The sequence below is a fragment of the Macaca mulatta genome, chromosome 16, assembly GCF_049350105.2.
Source record: "Macaca mulatta isolate MMU2019108-1 chromosome 16, T2T-MMU8v2.0, whole genome shotgun sequence".
Classification (NCBI taxonomy): domain Eukaryota; kingdom Metazoa; phylum Chordata; class Mammalia; order Primates; family Cercopithecidae; genus Macaca; species Macaca mulatta.
The window spans coordinates 4,509,000-4,525,113 of NC_133421.1; the positions used below are offsets into that span (position 1 = coordinate 4,509,000).

At 51.9% G+C, this 16,114-nt stretch overlaps 1 protein-coding gene across 9 annotated transcripts in view; it reads left to right on the top strand.

The window, feature by feature from the left end:
- The window catches only part of RAP1GAP2 (RAP1 GTPase activating protein 2), a 299,993-nt gene that overhangs the window by 193,297 nt on the left and 90,582 nt on the right, over positions 1-16,114 (top strand). Inside the window, exon 1 of one of the 9 annotated variants that reach the window (XM_077969816.1) lies at positions 7,312-7,482. The exons of 6 other annotated variants lie outside the window; for them this stretch is intronic. In XM_077969816.1, coding sequence (XP_077825942.1) covers positions 7,459-7,482 — 24 coding nt within the window. In that variant the 5' untranslated portion in view covers positions 7,312-7,458. Of the gene's footprint in view, positions 1-7,311; positions 7,483-16,114 lie in introns of those variants that run through there. 2 more of the 9 variants (XM_077969815.1, XM_077969817.1) reach the window with 2 other exon arrangements.

The following is a 16,114-nucleotide window of genomic DNA, read 5'->3' on the forward strand; positions in this document are numbered from 1 at the left end:
GAGAGGAACCTTGCCTGGGGGGCAGAGACCACCGCGGAGTGAGGGAGGGGGCCAGCCGTGCCTCTGACACAGCCAGACACCTGCCCTCCAGGGCCAGAAAAGTACCTCGTGTAGACAGGAACCTTGCCTGGGGGGCAGAGACCACTGTGGAGTGAGGGAGGGGGCCAGCCGTGCCTCTGACACAGCCAGACACCTGCCTGCCAGGGCCAGTTAGGAGAGAGTACAAGCTGCGGAGCCCATGGCACTTTGCATTTTCCAGGGACAAGGAGGCTTGGAGGGAAGCAGAGATTTTCCAGGAGGCCAACACCTCCCTTTTCTCCCACCCTCTCAGCCTGGGGGGCTCTTTATTCCCATTCTTCAGAGAGAGACACGGCGGAGAAGACGGGGCCACAGCTGTGGCTGCTGGGGAGACCCATGCCAAACCAGCCCCCTGCTCGCTTTCCTGCCTCTAGGCCTTTGCCTGGGCTGTTGCCCCTCCTAGAATGCCTAACCCTCTGGTTGACCCTGTTACAGAGCTGGCAAGGTCAGTCTTGAATAACCTGATGAGATTTCCAGAGCTGCTTTTTTCCAGTTCCCCCACCAAGAGGCTTAGACCTGAAGCTGAGCCTCACTTTGGGGAAAGACTGGGAAGTTTCAGGTTGAGGATCGGAACAGGACCAGGAGCTCGGCCAGCTGACGCCGCAAAGCCTGCCTCGGAGAGTTTCTGTGGCGTAGGAACCTTGCACTTAACCAGCGCGGGCAACTTGGAAGCAGGAGCTCCAGTTGTTTCCTGGAAAAATGGGGCCAATTACCCCAAGGCAGCCACGTTCTTACAGAGCCTCTTGCAAATACCCACAGGGTCACCTGACTTTGCTCGTAGCCACGGATGGCGTCCGTCATCCATGCCTTGTCTTTATGCCGTTTGTACTTTAGGTTGGTTCAGTACTTGACTGTTTACAAAGCACTTTTTTTTTTTTTTTTTTTTTGAGACAGAGTCTCGCTCTGTTACCCAGGCTGGAGTGCAATGGTGCGATCTCGGCTCACTGCAACCTCCGCCTCCTGGGTTCAAGTGATTCTCCTGCCTCAGACTTCTGAGTAGCGGGGATTACAGGCATGCGCCACCACGCTTGGCTAATTTTTGTATTTTCGGTAGAGATAGGGTTTCACCATGTTGACCAGGCTGGTCTTGAACTCCTGACCTTAGATGGTCCGCCCATCTCGGCCTCCCAAAGTGCTGGGGCGTGAGCCACCGCACCCGGCCTTATAAAGCACTTTCTTGAACTCTTCTTGTTCTTGCAGAAGAGAAGAATGATTTCCCCATTGTGCAGAAGAGAAAATGAAATACTCCTTTTAGCCAGCGGGTAAGACACAAACCTGAGTCTTGAGATTTCAAATCCAGTGTTCTTTCCATTACCCCCAAGAAATAATTACTGAGTACAAATAATTACTGAGTGTCTACTACTGTATTTCATTGCTTCTGAGACACTTTCTTCCTTCTCATTTAACAACTCTGAAATCAGGAGGCATGTCATAAGCAACAGCACACCATAATGTGTAATTGGAAACATTTTTGCTTTCTTAGTGGAGCACAAAATAATGTGCACCTGACAGTGGATGTCCTTTAAGAGTTGATGAAATCTGGTGTGTGCACAACTGTGGTGTGTGTAAACATGGCTTCTGCCTGCAAGGTGTGCAGTGTAGAGGAAAGGTCAGTCTTAGCTATTCGTGTGAAACAGAATATGACGCCTACCAAAACCAGCTCAAGTGCCACGGGAATTCCGGCTGAGGGGCTTCAGAAAAGCTTTAGGGAAGACGGGTGGGATTTGGTCTCTCAGCATCCTCTTCCATCTGTATCAACCAGCTGATTTAGACAACAGACCCGAGCCCTGCGAGTGTGGAGGCTCCAAACTTGGACCCTGGAGGCTGACTACGGGTTTGCATTGCCTGTTGTTCTAGATGTTTAACTCTCAGCCTCAGTTTTCTCAACGACAGAGTGGCTGTAATGATAGCGCTTGCCTCACAGGTGGTTGTGAGGATCAGATAAGAGAACATAGTCAGGCCGGGCGCAGTGGCTCACACCTGTCATCCCAGCACTTTGGGAGGCCATGGCAGGTGAATCACCTGAGATCAGGAGTTCAAGACCAGCCTGACCAACATGGTGAAACCCTGTCTCTACTAAATACAAAAAATTAGCTGGGTGTGGTGGCAGGTGCCTGTAATCGCACCTACTTGGGAGGCTGAGGCAGGAGAATTGCCTGAACCTGGTAGGTGGAGGTTGCAGTGAGCTGAGATTGTGCCATTGCACTCCAGCCTGGGCAACAAGAGTGAAACTCTGTCTCTCTCTCTCTCACACACATACACACACAAAAGAACGTGCCGGCCGGGCGCGGTGGCTCAAGCCTGTAATCCCAGCACTTTGGGAGGCCAAGACGGGTGGATCATGAGGTCAGGAGATCGAGACCATCCTGGCTAACAGTGAAACCCCGTCTCTACTAAAAAGTACAAAAACCTAGCCGGGCGAGGTGGCGGGCGCCTGTAGTCCCAGCTACTCGGGAGGCTGAGGCAGGAGAATGGCGTAAACCCGGGAGGCGGAGCTTGCAGTGAGCTGAGATCGGGCCACTGCACTCCAGTCTGGGCGACAAAGCGAGACTGTCTCAGCAACAACAACAACAACAAAAAGAACGTCCCACATCTTTAGTCAAGGGTCTGACAGATAGAGTGAGAGCTCAATAAATGTCACCCCCCTGCCCCCATCCTGAAATTGATTCTATAAATCCAATACATGCAGAACCCACAGACATTTGTTGGTCGGTCGCTGGTGCAATGTCAAGCACGTTCACATTTGTGGTCTCATTTGATCTCTGGAAGTGCCGGAGGGTGGGGATCATTACTCTAGTGTCACAAAGGAGGCAAGTGAGGCACGAGGCCTCACAGCTGGCCGGTGGCCAGGCTGGGATTCGGAGGCTGGTCTGTCTGATTCTCGGTGCCGTGCTCTCTTCACCGGACTGCAGCTGCTGACGAAAAACGACAAGCAAGGAAGGAAAGGCGGCCGATCTGACGGGCTTGCTCCAGCTGGGGTGTTTTATGAATGAATGATCACGGCTGGGCATCCTTAATCGTGGGGTTTCTGGTTTCGAGAGAAGAGAGGTCTCATTCAGAGGTTCAGGAGGAACATGACAGCGGGGAAATGTGTGTAGACTACCATCTCCTCTCCCTGTCTCCACCTCCAGTGGCTGGTGGCCAGTTTTGCCTCCTAGGTACTATTTGTCTCGCTGGCCTTCATGCCTTCTTCTTTGCTTGGTTGCCTCTGGGACTCCCTCTCTTGGCTCGGGCCCTCCCCTGGCCATGGAGAGGATGTCAGAGTGTGGCCACACTGCTCTCTGCTCATGACCCTGCCAGGGGCCGTGGGCCTCCTCCGCCAGCCAGATTCTCCTTTGTGCCCTCTGAGGTTAACACAGACAAACGCACTCACCTTCCTCCCTCTTCCTGTCCTTCCTCCCTGCCTCCAACGTCTTTTCACTCAGAACACTTGGCTCTGCTATGAACAGGCTGTGCGACCTTCAGCAGGCCAGTTAACCTCTCTGAGCTTTAGTTACCCTCCCCTGGTGCGCTGAAATGGATGATCGTGAGGGTCAAATGGGAGGTGGTAGGAATGGGTCCTGGGCTGTGATATTGTGTCTCACTCTATTACTGTGTACCCTTAGAGGTAGACCTGACTTCCTTTTTACCTCCACGGCTTTATCTCCAAAACGGAGGGAATAACTCTGGGAAGTCCTCCCGGACCCCCTTCCTTGCAGGACCCCCTTCCTTACAGGACCCCCTTCCTTGCAGGACCCCTTTCCTTGCAGGACCCCCTTCCTTGCAGGACCCCCTTCCTTGCAGGAGCCCCTTCCTTGCAGGAGCCCCTTCCTTGCAGGAGAGCCGTTGCCCACTCCTCTGTGCGCCCAGGCAGGCAGGCGTGGGCTTTACCCATGCTCCTTGCTCCTTGTTTTCTGGATTATAATTATTTGCTTCTGTGATGGTCATAGTCACCAGACTGAAGTCAGTTCCTTTATTCAGTTATTCATTCAGCAAGCGTTTACTGAGCACCTGTGTGCCAGGTGCTGGGATTACAGATGAAACGGGGAAAACAGACAATTAAACAAGAAGTTTTAAGGCTGAGAGAGAAGTGATTGGATAGGGCATGTGTAGGGCGGGAGTACCACCTGGGGACAGGGAGGAGGGTGGAGACCAAGAGGGCTTCCTGGAGGAGGTGACCTCCACGTTAAGACCGAAAGGACAAGTAGGAGTCTAGCGAATAAAGTGGAGTGGGAAGGAGGAGAGGGACCGAGGGTGATCGTCCTTGGGTCTCCAGCTCTAGCCAGTGCCTGGCCCGGAGGAGATCAGTAAGTTCGTTCTCCATCTCTCTTCTTCCTTGCTCCTTCTGTACGCATTCCTGCAAAGAGGCGGGAGCTTGGAGCCTTGGTTTTCTGGACCCTGGGATGCTGTGGCCAAGGGGGTTGCAGAAGTGTTCTGGGTATGGCTTGTCCTAACAGCTTGGGCCATGCCACGTGGGTTCCTGAGGCTGGGGCTGCAGGAATGGGCATGGCAGGGTGTGGGGGGGACACTGCTGAATGACTCACTGGCTCTGAGTAGGAGTGGAGATGAGCCAGGCCAGCAGCACGTGCAGCAGGGAGCTGGAAGGATGTAGAGGATGCACCAGCCTTATCCTGGGTCCCTTTTTCCAGGAAAGGAGAGAAGGGCTCAGTAGGGACAGCGAGGCTCATGAACTCGACAATAGGGCTTCTCCAAGATGGTCTTTTATGTCAGAATTTTGAGTTGGCAGGGACATTGCCAGGCCTGTCTGCAGCTAGGGGTCCCTCTAGCACATGGAGCTTCCAAAGGAGGGAGGTGGCCCAGTTCACATCCTAGAGCTATGCTCCTCTCCTCCCTTATCCCGTGACCTCCAGCATCATTTCAAGCCCCCGGGGATGGACCCGTGCCAAGGTCTTCTCTGCCTGGCCTCGATTAAGCTGTGTCTTCCCCCAGTCCCTGGAGACATTTCCTGGCCTCTCTTCTCCCTTGGAAGGCTGTGAGGTTCTGGAGCTGGAGCGAGCACAGGATAGGGCTGTGCTGGAGACAGGAGACAGGCTTTGTGTCTGGTGGCAGGCTGGGCAGGAGCAGGGAGCGAGCACGGAGCCAGGGCTGGGAGGAAGGATCGATGATCGTCACAAGTGCTATTGACAGAGGACATTTCGTGTCTCACCTTGCTCTGGACACAGCATGTACGTCGTGTCCTATTCTGTAGCCACTTTGCAGAGCGGGTTATATTTCTCCCATTTTATAGACATAGAAACTGAGGCTCAGAGGCTGAGTGACCAGCCCACGCAGCTTGTCAGTAGCAGAGCCACGAGTCAGTAGCTTGTCTGCCCCACACTAGGTCTGGGGCTATTTCTCCCACACCACACTGCCTTGTTTTGAGGGTTTAAAACATTCATTCCTTTCCTTCCAAGCTGGAGACCTTGCTTTCCTCCCAAAGCTGGAACAGAACTGAGGGCCCTGGATGGGTATGGAGTGTGATGTGTTGTTAGCGTTGGAAAGAGACTGTGAGACCCAGGGGAGCCCTGCGCTGAGCCGGGGCTGGCTCCTCCTTCCCCACAGCACTAGGTGCCTCTGGGCCCTGAGCTCATGGTGTGTCTCCCCCAGCCATTTGCTATATTTATTTTTAATTTTTTTTTGGTAAGATAATTACAGGGCATGAGCACTGCTATCTTTATTTAAACCATGTTATTATTATTTTTAAAACAGAGTAACACACACACAAAACCTACACAAAACATCTTGGATAAAAAAAATAAATATCTGGCTGGGCGCAGTGGCTTATGCCTGTAATCCCAGCACTTTGGGAGGCTGAGGCAGGTGGATCACCTGAGGTCAGGAGTTTGAGATCAGCCTGGCCAACATGGTGAAACCCCATGTCTACTAAAAATACAAAAACTAGCCGGGTATAGTGATGGGCGCCTGTAATCCCAGCCACTCGGGAGGCTGAGGCAGGAGAATCTCTTGAACCTGGGAGGCAGAGGTTGCAGTGAGATCATGCCATTGTATTCCAGCCTGGGCAACAAGAGTGAAACTCCGTCTCAAAAAAAAATAAAGCAGGCTGTTCCTCAAAGAAAATAGTTCCCTATGCCTCTGCACACCCCTTTCCAGTCCTCCAAGCCACCACTTATTCTTATGCTTTTTTTTTTTTTTTTTTTTGAGACAGAATCCCGCTCTGTCACCCAGGCTGGAGTGCAGCGGCACAATCTCGGCTCACTGCAAACTCTGCCTCCGGGGATCCAGTGATCCTCCGCCTCAGTCTCCTGAGTAGCTGGGATTACAGGCGCCCGCCACCACACCCAGCTAATTTTTGTACTTTTAGTAGAGACGGGGTTTCACCATGTTGGCCAGGATGCTCTCGAACTCCTGACCTGAGGTGATCTGCCTACCTCGTCCTCCCAAAGTGCTGGGATGACAGGCGTGAGCCACCTTGCCTTTTAGCTCTTTCTTCACACTTCTTAGGTTCTGTGAGGTGCATGGGAATGCCTCTAAAGATGCAGGCACTGGTCTGTCTTTTACTTGTTTTTATTTTTCTTGCAGAGAGGGCTTCCCAGTTCAAAGAAGGGAAGATTGAGGCCCCCATCAAGTGGAGCCTGCTGGAGTCTCCTTTTTTTTTTTTTTTGAGACGGAGTCTCGCTCTGTCACCCAGGCTGGAGTGCAGTGGCCGGATCTCAGCTCACTGCAAGCTCCGCCTCCTGGGTTTACGCCATTCTCCTGCCTCAGCCTCCCGAGTAACTGGGACTACAGGCGCCCGCCACCTCGCTCGGCTAGTTTTTTTTTGTATTTTTAGTAGAGACGGGGTTTCACCGTGTTAGTCAGGATGGTCTCGATCTCCTGACCTCGTGATCCGCCCGCCTCGGCCTCTCAAAGTGCTGGGATGACAGGCATGTGCCACCGCGCCCGGCCGACCTGCTGGAGTCTCCTAACACACTAGACCGGGGTCTCCTTCAGGCCTGACACTGTTGCTAGTTTCCTGTGTCCCAGTCCTGCCTTCCGTCTGACCTCGCAGACCAGCGGTGTTGAGAACTCAGGGCAGGGATGGAGGGAGGAGGCTTCTCACCCCTTTACCTTCCTAGGCCCCAGTGGGCATCCACTCATCACCTGCTGGCATGGGGCCTCGCCCTTGGAAGGGACCCCTTTGCCCTTATGACATAAGACGTGTGGCAGCCGCAGCAGCCCTGGGTTCCCCAGAAGAACACCCGCGGCAGAGGACAGGTCAAAGGTCAGCGCTAGTCAGTGTGGACTAACAGCTTCGGGCGGACACCCAAGTCCTGCAGTTCCTTGTTTGATCTGAAGGAAGTTGTCCAGCGTCAGCAGAGCTGCTGCCATGGTGGTAGCAGCAGCTGCAGTGGTGCTAAGGCAGCAGGACCCCGACTCTCAGGACACAGGCCCTGGCGGAAGATGGATTTCTTAAAGTACATTTTCGTGAGTGTCCCCGGGCTGTGGAGGGATGTCCGTCCAGGCCCTGCTGCCTGGAGGGGGTGGGGAACAGGGCCTCTTCTGTTGTCGCCTGGCAGGGAGCCCCAAGTGGCTGTTTGCCTGCCATGGGTCATGGAAGCACCCTCCGCTCAGGGGAAGGAGGAACGGAGACCAGGGACAGGGGGGCCTCTGGGTGGGGGACGTGGAGGGCAGGGGACAGACTCGGCACCCGGGCCTTTCCTCCCTGGCTTGGAGATTCGAGGTGGGTCCTGGCAGGGGGGCTGGAGAGAACTCACTTCTGTGCTTCTCTGGGAAGCCTTCTCGGCTCCCTGCCAGGGCCCGAGGGGACCACGGCCAGCCAAAAGCTGTGCCCCGGTGGGAGTTTCCAGGGCGAGAGAGAGAGGGACTCCTCAGCTGGGCTTCCGCCTGGCCTGGACGCTTGGAGCTGGCCAGGCTGCGGGTCCCGCCCTCTCTTCTTTGGGCTGTGGTTCTGGGGATCCTGTGTCCTGTCACCGAGCCTCAGAGTGTGGTTAGTGTGAGGCCCAGCGAGGAGAGTGTGGGTCGTGGTCCTCTGCTGCCAAGCCACACTGTCCCTGCAGGCTCTGCAGGCCCCTGTTCCAGCTTTGGCAGGCCCTGTGTGCCTCCTCCTGGTGAACATGGGGGGCCCAGGTGGACTTGGCCGGGTGGGGACTGTGAGGCTCTTCCTCATTCTCCTGCCTGCTGCCAGCCCGGGACTGGTTGTTTTCTTGCCTTTCTTCTCCCTCCTTGGCCGTGTCATGTTTTTCTCTAGGGGAAAAAGATCTTTTTCTCGAGGGTGAAAATTCAGGGATGAGTGTGAGGAGTGACAGGACACTTGTTTGTAAGGTTGGACCAAGGAGTTCCCCAGTCTCAGGCTGCACTACTATGGGCTCCAGAATGCCGTGAGGGGACCAGGGACCTTGTGACCAGACAGAAATGGCCCAAACTCTCTGGACCCTGGCAGGGTGTGGGTAGTGGCATAGTAGAGAGTTTTAAGCTGGGAACTGATCTCATCTGATTGATCTTTCAAAAGACCACGTGGGCCGGGAACAGTGGCTCAGGCCTGTAATCCCAACACTTTGGGAGTCCGAAGCGGGTGGATCACTTGAGGTCAGGAGTCTGAGACCAGCCTGGCCAACATGGCGCAACCCCGTCTCCACTAAAAATACAAAAATTAGCTGGATGGGGTGACGCGCACCTGTAATCCCAGCTACTCGAGCAGCTGAGGCAGGAGAATCGCTTGAACCCAGGAGGTGGAAGCAGAGGCTGTGGTGAGCTGAAGGCGTGCCGTTGCACTCCAGCCTGGGCAACAGAGCGAGACTCCGTCTAAGAAATAAATTAAAAAATAAAGGAAAATAAAAAACAACAACAGAAACAAATTTTTAAAAGGCCATGTGGCTGTTCTGTGGGGAAGCGATTTGAGAGGGGGGTTGGAAGGAGGCAGGAGCCCGAGGCGCTGTCCAGTTGAGGTGCCGTGAGATGAGGGAGGCAGTGGAGGTGACGATAGCTGATGAGATATGGGATGCCTTGTGACAGTGGACTTGCCAGGAGGATTGGACGTGGGGGATGAGGGATCAAGAAATCAGTGATGATTCTTGGGGTTTTTTTTTTTTGAGACAGAGTTTTTGCTCTTGTCGCCCATCCTGGAGTGCAGTGGCGCCATCTCGGCTCACTGCAACCTCCTCACTGCAACCTCCGCCTGCCAGGTTCAAGTGATTCTCCTGCCTCAGCCCCCAGAGTAGCTGGGATTACAGGCGCCCACCACCACGCCCAGCTAATTTTTGTATTATTAGTAGAGATGGGGTTTTACCGTGTTGGCCAGGCTGGTTTTGAACTCCTGACCTCAGGTGATCCACCCGCCTCAGCCTCCCAAAGTGCTGGGATTACAGGCGTGAGCCACCGCGCCCGGCCGACTCTTTGGGCTTTGTCCTGAGTGTCACCGAGATGGCTTTAGAGGGAAAGAATGAATGAGAGTTCCTGCTTTGGACTCTAAGTTGGGAAGTTTGAGGTGCCTGTCAGACGTGCATGTGAGACGCTGAGTTGGTAAACCTTGCTGGATCTGAATTTGAATCAGGATTCATTTTGGGCAAGTTACTTAACCACTCTAAGTCTCCAACCTTCCCGCCCTCCCTTCCTGAGTACGTGTGAGGCGTATGGAGTGGCGTCTGTAAACTGCCTGATCCAGTGCCTCGTGCCGGCCTGGCACATCACCAGTGCTCAACAGAGGATGCCTTGGGACTTCCTAAAGCACGGCGTCGTATCATCTCATCTTCCAGCTCAGCAACATTCAGTGGCTTCCATCGCTTAAAACTTGTGTTTGGGGCTGAAACTTGGGGGCTGATTTGGCTCATAGAATGATTGCGTTTGGTCCACGGAGAGATTTTTAAAATTTTGTGTCATCCAGGTACAAAAATTGGGAGACTCACCCAAAAATCTGGCTTATCTTGGATTTCTGGCTTATCTTGAACACTTCAGCAACACTGAGCTCGCATTTCTGCTTGACAGCTTAGTGAGAGATAAGTAAATAGTGGCTGCCTCCCAGGTTCAAGCGATTCTCCTGCCTCATCCTCCCGAGTAGCCGGGATTACAGGCGCCCGCCACGCATGCCCGGCTAATTTTTATGTTTTTAGTAGAGATGGGGTTTCACCATGTTGGTCAGGGTGGTCTCGAACCCCTGACCTCAAGTGATCTGCCCGCCTTGGCCACCCAAAGTGCTGGGATTACAGACATGAACCACCACACCTGGCCTAGTTCCAAAATATTTTTATCATCCCCAAATAAGTACCCCTTTAAGCAGTTACTCCCCACTTTCTCTTCCCCCGAAACCCCTGGCAATCACGAATCTGTTTTCTGTCTTTATAGATTTACCCATCCTAGCTATTTTATAGAGATAGAATTATTATGCTTCTGCACAGCAAAGGAAACAATCAACAGGGTGAAAAGGCAGCCTACAGAATGGGAGGAAATATTTGCAAACCGTATATCAGATAAGGGGTCAATTTTTAAAATGTATAAGGAACTCCTACAGCTCAATAATAAAAAACCCTCACCTGACTTAAGAAGTGCACTAAAGGGGCAGGTGCAGTGGCTCAAGCCTGTAATCCCAGCACTTTGGGAGGTTGAAGCAGGCAGATCATCTGAGGTCAGGAGTTCAAGACCAGCCTGGCCAACATGGTGAAGCCCCGTCTCTACTAAAAATGCAAAAATTAACTGGGCATAGTTGTGGGCACCTGTAATCTCAGCTGCTTGGGAGGCTGAGGCAGGAGAATCGCTTGAACCCGGGAGGCGGATGAGGCAGTGAGCCGAGATGGTACCACTGCACTCCAGCCTGGGTGACAGAGCAAGACTCTGTCTCCAAAAAACAAAAACAAAACAAAACAAAACAAAAAACGTGTACTAAAGACTTGAATAGACACTTCTCCAAAGAAGACATACGAGTAGTCAACAGGTATATGAGAGGGTCGTTAATCATCAGGGAAATGCAAATCAAAACCACAGTGATATATCACCTCACACCTGTTAGGATGGCTAATATCAAAGCCACAGAAGAGGCCAGTTGCGGTGGCTCACGCCTGTAATCCCACCACTTTCGGAGGCCGAGGCGGGCGAATCATGAGGTCAGGAGATCGAGACCAGTCTGGCCAACATGGTGAAACCCCGTCTCTACTAAAACACAAAAAATTAGCCTGGTGTGGTGGTGCATGCACCTGTAATCCCAGCTACTCAGGAGGCTGAGGCAGGAGAATTGCTTGAACCCAGGAGACGGAGGTTGCAATGAGCCCAGATTGCGCCACTGCACTCTAGCCTGGCGACAGAGCCAGACTCCGTCTGAAAACAAAACAAAACCAAAAAAAAAAAAAAAAAAAAAAAACCAAATCACAAAAGATAACAAGCATCGGTGAGGATGTGGAGAAATTGGAACTCTTGTAACACTGTTAGTAGAAATGTAAATTGGTGCAGTCGCTATGTGAAACAGCAGAGAGATTGCTCAAAAAATTAAAAACATTAAAAGAAGAACTACCAACTTCATTCTTTGCATGTGGATATCCAGTTGTTGTGCAGCTCCATTTGTTGAAAAGACCATTCTTTCCCTAGGATTGGTCTTGGCAATCCTGTCAAAACACAGTTGGCCATAGATGTGTGGGTTTATCTCTGTTCTCTTAATTCTACTGTGTTGGTTCAAATGCCCGTTTTTAGGCCAGGACCACACGGTTTTGATCACTGTAACTTTATAGTAAGTATTGAAATTGGGAAATAGGAGTTCTCCACCTTTGACCTTCCTCTTTAAGAAGATTTTGAGTATTCTGGATGGAATTTCCTTATCAAATGTAGGATCAGCTTTTCAATTTCTTCAAAAAATCCAGCTAGGATTCTGATAGAGATTGCGTTAGATAGGTAGCTCACTTTGAATGGTACTACCTTCTTAGCAGTATTAAATCTTCCAATCGCTGAACATGGGATGTCATTCCATTTATTTATGTCTTCTTTAATTTCTTTCAGCAATGTTTTATAGTGTTTAGTGTGCCAGCATTTGGTTAAATTTGTTCCTAGGTATTTTATTATTTTTAATGCTATTTTATTTTATTATATTATTATTTTTTGAGACAGAGTCTCGCTCTGTCGCCCAGGCTGGAGTGCAGTGGCCAGATCTCGGCTCACTGCAAGCTCCGCCTCCCAGGTTCACGCCATTCTCCTGCCTCAGCCTCCCGAGTAGCTGGGACTACAGGCGCCCACCACCACGCCTGGCTAATTTTTTGTATTTTTAGTAGAGACAGGGTTTCACCATGTTAGCCAGGATGGTCTCGATCTCCTAACCTCGTGATCCGCCTGCCTCAGCCTCCCAAAGTGCTGGAATTACAGGCGTGAGCCACCGTGCGTGGCCTAATGCTATTTTAAAATGGAATTGTTTTCTTAATTTTCTTTCCGATTGTTTATTTTTATTTATTATTTTTATTATTTTTATTGTTTATCTTTTCTGATTGTTCATTGCTGTTATATAGAAACACAACTGAGTTTTGTACTTTGCAATTTTGCAGACTTCCTTTATCAGCTCTAGTAGGTTTTGTGTGTGTGTGTGTGTGTGTGTGTGTGTGCAATCTGTGAGGTTTTTTTATGTAGGAACATCTTATCTGAAAATAGAGATAGTTTTACTGTTTCCTTTCCATGGTAGATACCTTTTATTTCTTTCTTCTGGCTAGTACTTTTAGTGCGCCGAATAGTAGTGGTGACAGTGAGTTTCCTTGTTTTGTTGCTACTTCATCTTGAGGGGAAAGCTTTTCGTTTTTCATCATGGAGTATGATGTTAGCTATTTCTTTTTAATGCCTTTTGTGTCAAAGAAGTTCCCTTTTATTCCTAGTTTTCTGAGTGTTTATCTCATGAAAGGATATTAGCCTTTGTCAAGTGCTTTTTCTGTATCAGTTGAGATAATCATGTTTTTTTCTTCTTCATCCTGTTAATGTGATATATTACATTGATTTTCTTCTTTTTTGAGATGGAGTCTTGCTCCGTTGCCCAGGCTGGAGTGCAGTGGTGCAATCTTGGTTCACTGAAACCTCCGCCTCCTGGGTTCAAGTGATTCTCCTGCCTCAGCCTCCCGAGTAGCTGGGATTATAGGCACCTGCCATCACGCCCGGCTAATTTTTGAATTTTGGTAGAGACGGGGTTTCACCATGTTGGCCAGGCTGGTCTTGAACTCCTGACCTCAGGTGATCCTCCTGCCTCTGCCTCCCAAAGTGCTGGGATTACAGGTGTGAGCCACTGCGCCCGGCCTATTACATTGGTTTTCTTGTGTTGAACCAAGCTTGCATTCCTAGGATAAATCCCACTTTGTCATGGAATATAACAGTATGTCGTCAGATTTGGTTTGCTGGTATTTTGTTGAGGATTTCTGACTCTATCCATAAAGATATTGGCCTGTCGTTTTCTGTGGTTCCTTCGTGTCACTTTGATAATGCTGGCCTCCTAGGATGAGTTAGGAAGTGTTTCCTCGTCTTCTATTTTTGGAAGAGTGTGAGAAGGACTGGTGTTAATTCTTCTTTAAGTGTTTGGTCGGCTTCACTATGAAGCCATCTGGCCCTGGACCGTTCTTTGTTGGGAGGTTTTTAATTACTACGGATTCCATCTCTTCCCTTCTCCCGTCGCTGTTTAGGTTTTGCTTGCCTCGTGCCTGAAGTCATTTGCATCTTCTAGTCCTTTCTTAGAATTTAAATATGAGTCTGCCTAATTTAAGATGTCCTATAAAAACCCAACCATCTTCTCACCCTTCCCCACCTTGCCACGTCTTTGCTCTGGCATCTCTGCTCAGAGACGGTCCCTCCCACCCAGTACCAGCATTCCACATGGTTAACCCCATAGGTCAGTGGTTCTCAAAGGCTGTTCACTTGGGAACTTGTTAGAAACGCACGTTCTCTGGCCAAGAATCAGAAGCTCTAGGGGTGGGGCCTAGGAAACTTTTTTTTTTGAGACAGAGTTTCACTCCTTCGCCTAGGCTGGAGTGCAGTGGCGTGATCTTAGCTCACTGCAACCTCTACCTGCTCTGGGTTCAGGTGAATCTCCTGCCTCAGCCCCCCAAGTAGCTGGGATTATAGGCGCCTGCCACCACGCCCGGCTAAGTTTTGTGTTTTTAGTAGAGACGGGGTTTCTCCATGTTGGTCAGGCTGGTCTCGAACTCCCAACCCCAGGTGATCCGCCCACCTTGGCCTCCCAAAGTGCTGGGATTACAGGCGTGATCCAACGTGCCCGGACAGAAACTGTGTTTTAACTAGTCCCCGGGTGATTCTGTGGTATTACCACGGCCATGCATAACAGAGAGCCATCGCAGGCTCCTGGCCCCAGTGACACAGTGAAATGGCACCTCTGAAACGCTCTGGCAGCAGAGGAGCCGTGAGTGGCAGGAGTTGGTGGAAAAGGGAGACCAGAGAAGGGAAAGAGGAGCAAGCAGGTGGCTTGGCGGGGGTGATGGGGGAAGACTTGGTTGGAACAGGACCTGATTCTGGAGGACAGTTCATTATTGGAGGCACCCACTGGGCCTAGGGTTGGCCATCCAGGGTGAGGGATGCAGTCTGTGGCCAGAGCACAGACAGCTCTTAATAGCAGTAACACCGGCCTGTCCAGCCCTGAGTCTAGCCATCCCGAGAAGCCCGCCCTGGCCACTCCCAGACCAAGACTCGGCCTCCGCTGCCTGCTTCGTTGCATCTTGCTTAGCAGAATACTTAGTCATTCATCTAGCAAATGTTTATTGAGCATCTACTGTGTGCTAGGCAGTTCTATTAATAGCACAGGGAGATGGCGAGGATCACAGCAAACAAAGAGCTCTGCCTCGAGGACTTCTGTTCTGCAGCCAGCCTGGTGGCCGGCTGGCTCTCATCCTGCTTGCCCTGCGGATGGGGACTGCTGGGCCAGCGGTGGAGCCGGGCAGTGTGGCATGCTCGGTGCTCAGACAACGTGGGATGCATCCCATCCCATCCCACACCCAGGGCGTGCCCAGTTCCCCCAGCTTTCCAGAAATGGGTGTAGAGAACTTTCCAGACATCCTTTTCCTTGGTCACGTCTTCTCTCTCCATCGGGATGAGAAACTCACTCTGACCTGTTTTCTTCTCCCCCCAGCACTTTCTGGCCCGCATCTCCCCCCCATTTTCCTGGGACCCACGGAGGTGCAAAACCCCTTCTCCTCCATCCTTGTCTCCTGGTAATGTTTTTTGTTTGCCAGTGACGTGGCCTTGCCCCCTCTGTGTGTCCTGGATTGGGGTGGGCGGAGGCGATGAGGCGATTGTGAGGGCTCACTGGGCGACCTGTGTGCCAGGCTCTGCACACGCTGGCCTGTGTGGCCCTGCCACAGCCCCGTGAGTTGGCAGTCGTGTTTTCAGCCCCACGCAAAGGCGCAAGCACTCAGACAGCGTCGTTCTATGAGCATGGGTGTGTGGTGCCTCCCAGGAGCTGGGTTTTTAGCAAGGATGCTGACGTATAAACACACTCCCACCTCCACAAGCAGAGGAGAGGAGCCCAGGGCCAGGGCAGGTAGCCCAGCAGGGACCCAGCACGCTGCAGGTGGGGCCCGTGAGTGTCACTTCTCCAGCTAGGGTCAGAAAGGAGAGAGAGGCAAGAGTGTTGCAGGGGCGGGGGTCTCACGAGCTGGGGTGCAGCAAGAGGGAAGGAACAGGTGACTGCCTGTCTGCAGGAGAAGCCGTGCCCGTGTGTAGAGCTGCTGTGGACCAGGGGGAGGCAGGGAGGGCACAGGGTGGTGAGATGGAGAGAGGGGGTCCTGGACTCACATGAGCATCATCTTTTCCCGTCAGTTCTGCCGCTCTGCTGCCTGGGCAGTGGGCTGGCACCAGAACTGGCAAGTAGGGACATTGGAAAAGATTCCTCAAGATTTCCCAAGCCTAAATTGCTTCTTGTGGTTCTTGTTCACGTCTGCCCCTGCTACCCGGGACCTCCTCCAGCATCCTCCTCCCCAAGGGCTCTCTCTGTCTTTCTGAAGGAAGACCAGGCTGTTTCTGTATCGGGAGGCGGCGGGGACAGGGCTGGAACCTGGGGCCCAGGCAGAGTTCCTCGGCTGAGTGCTGGCTCTGCGTGGTTATCTGTTGACTGGCTGTGAACGCAGAGTCCACGGGGAAATGC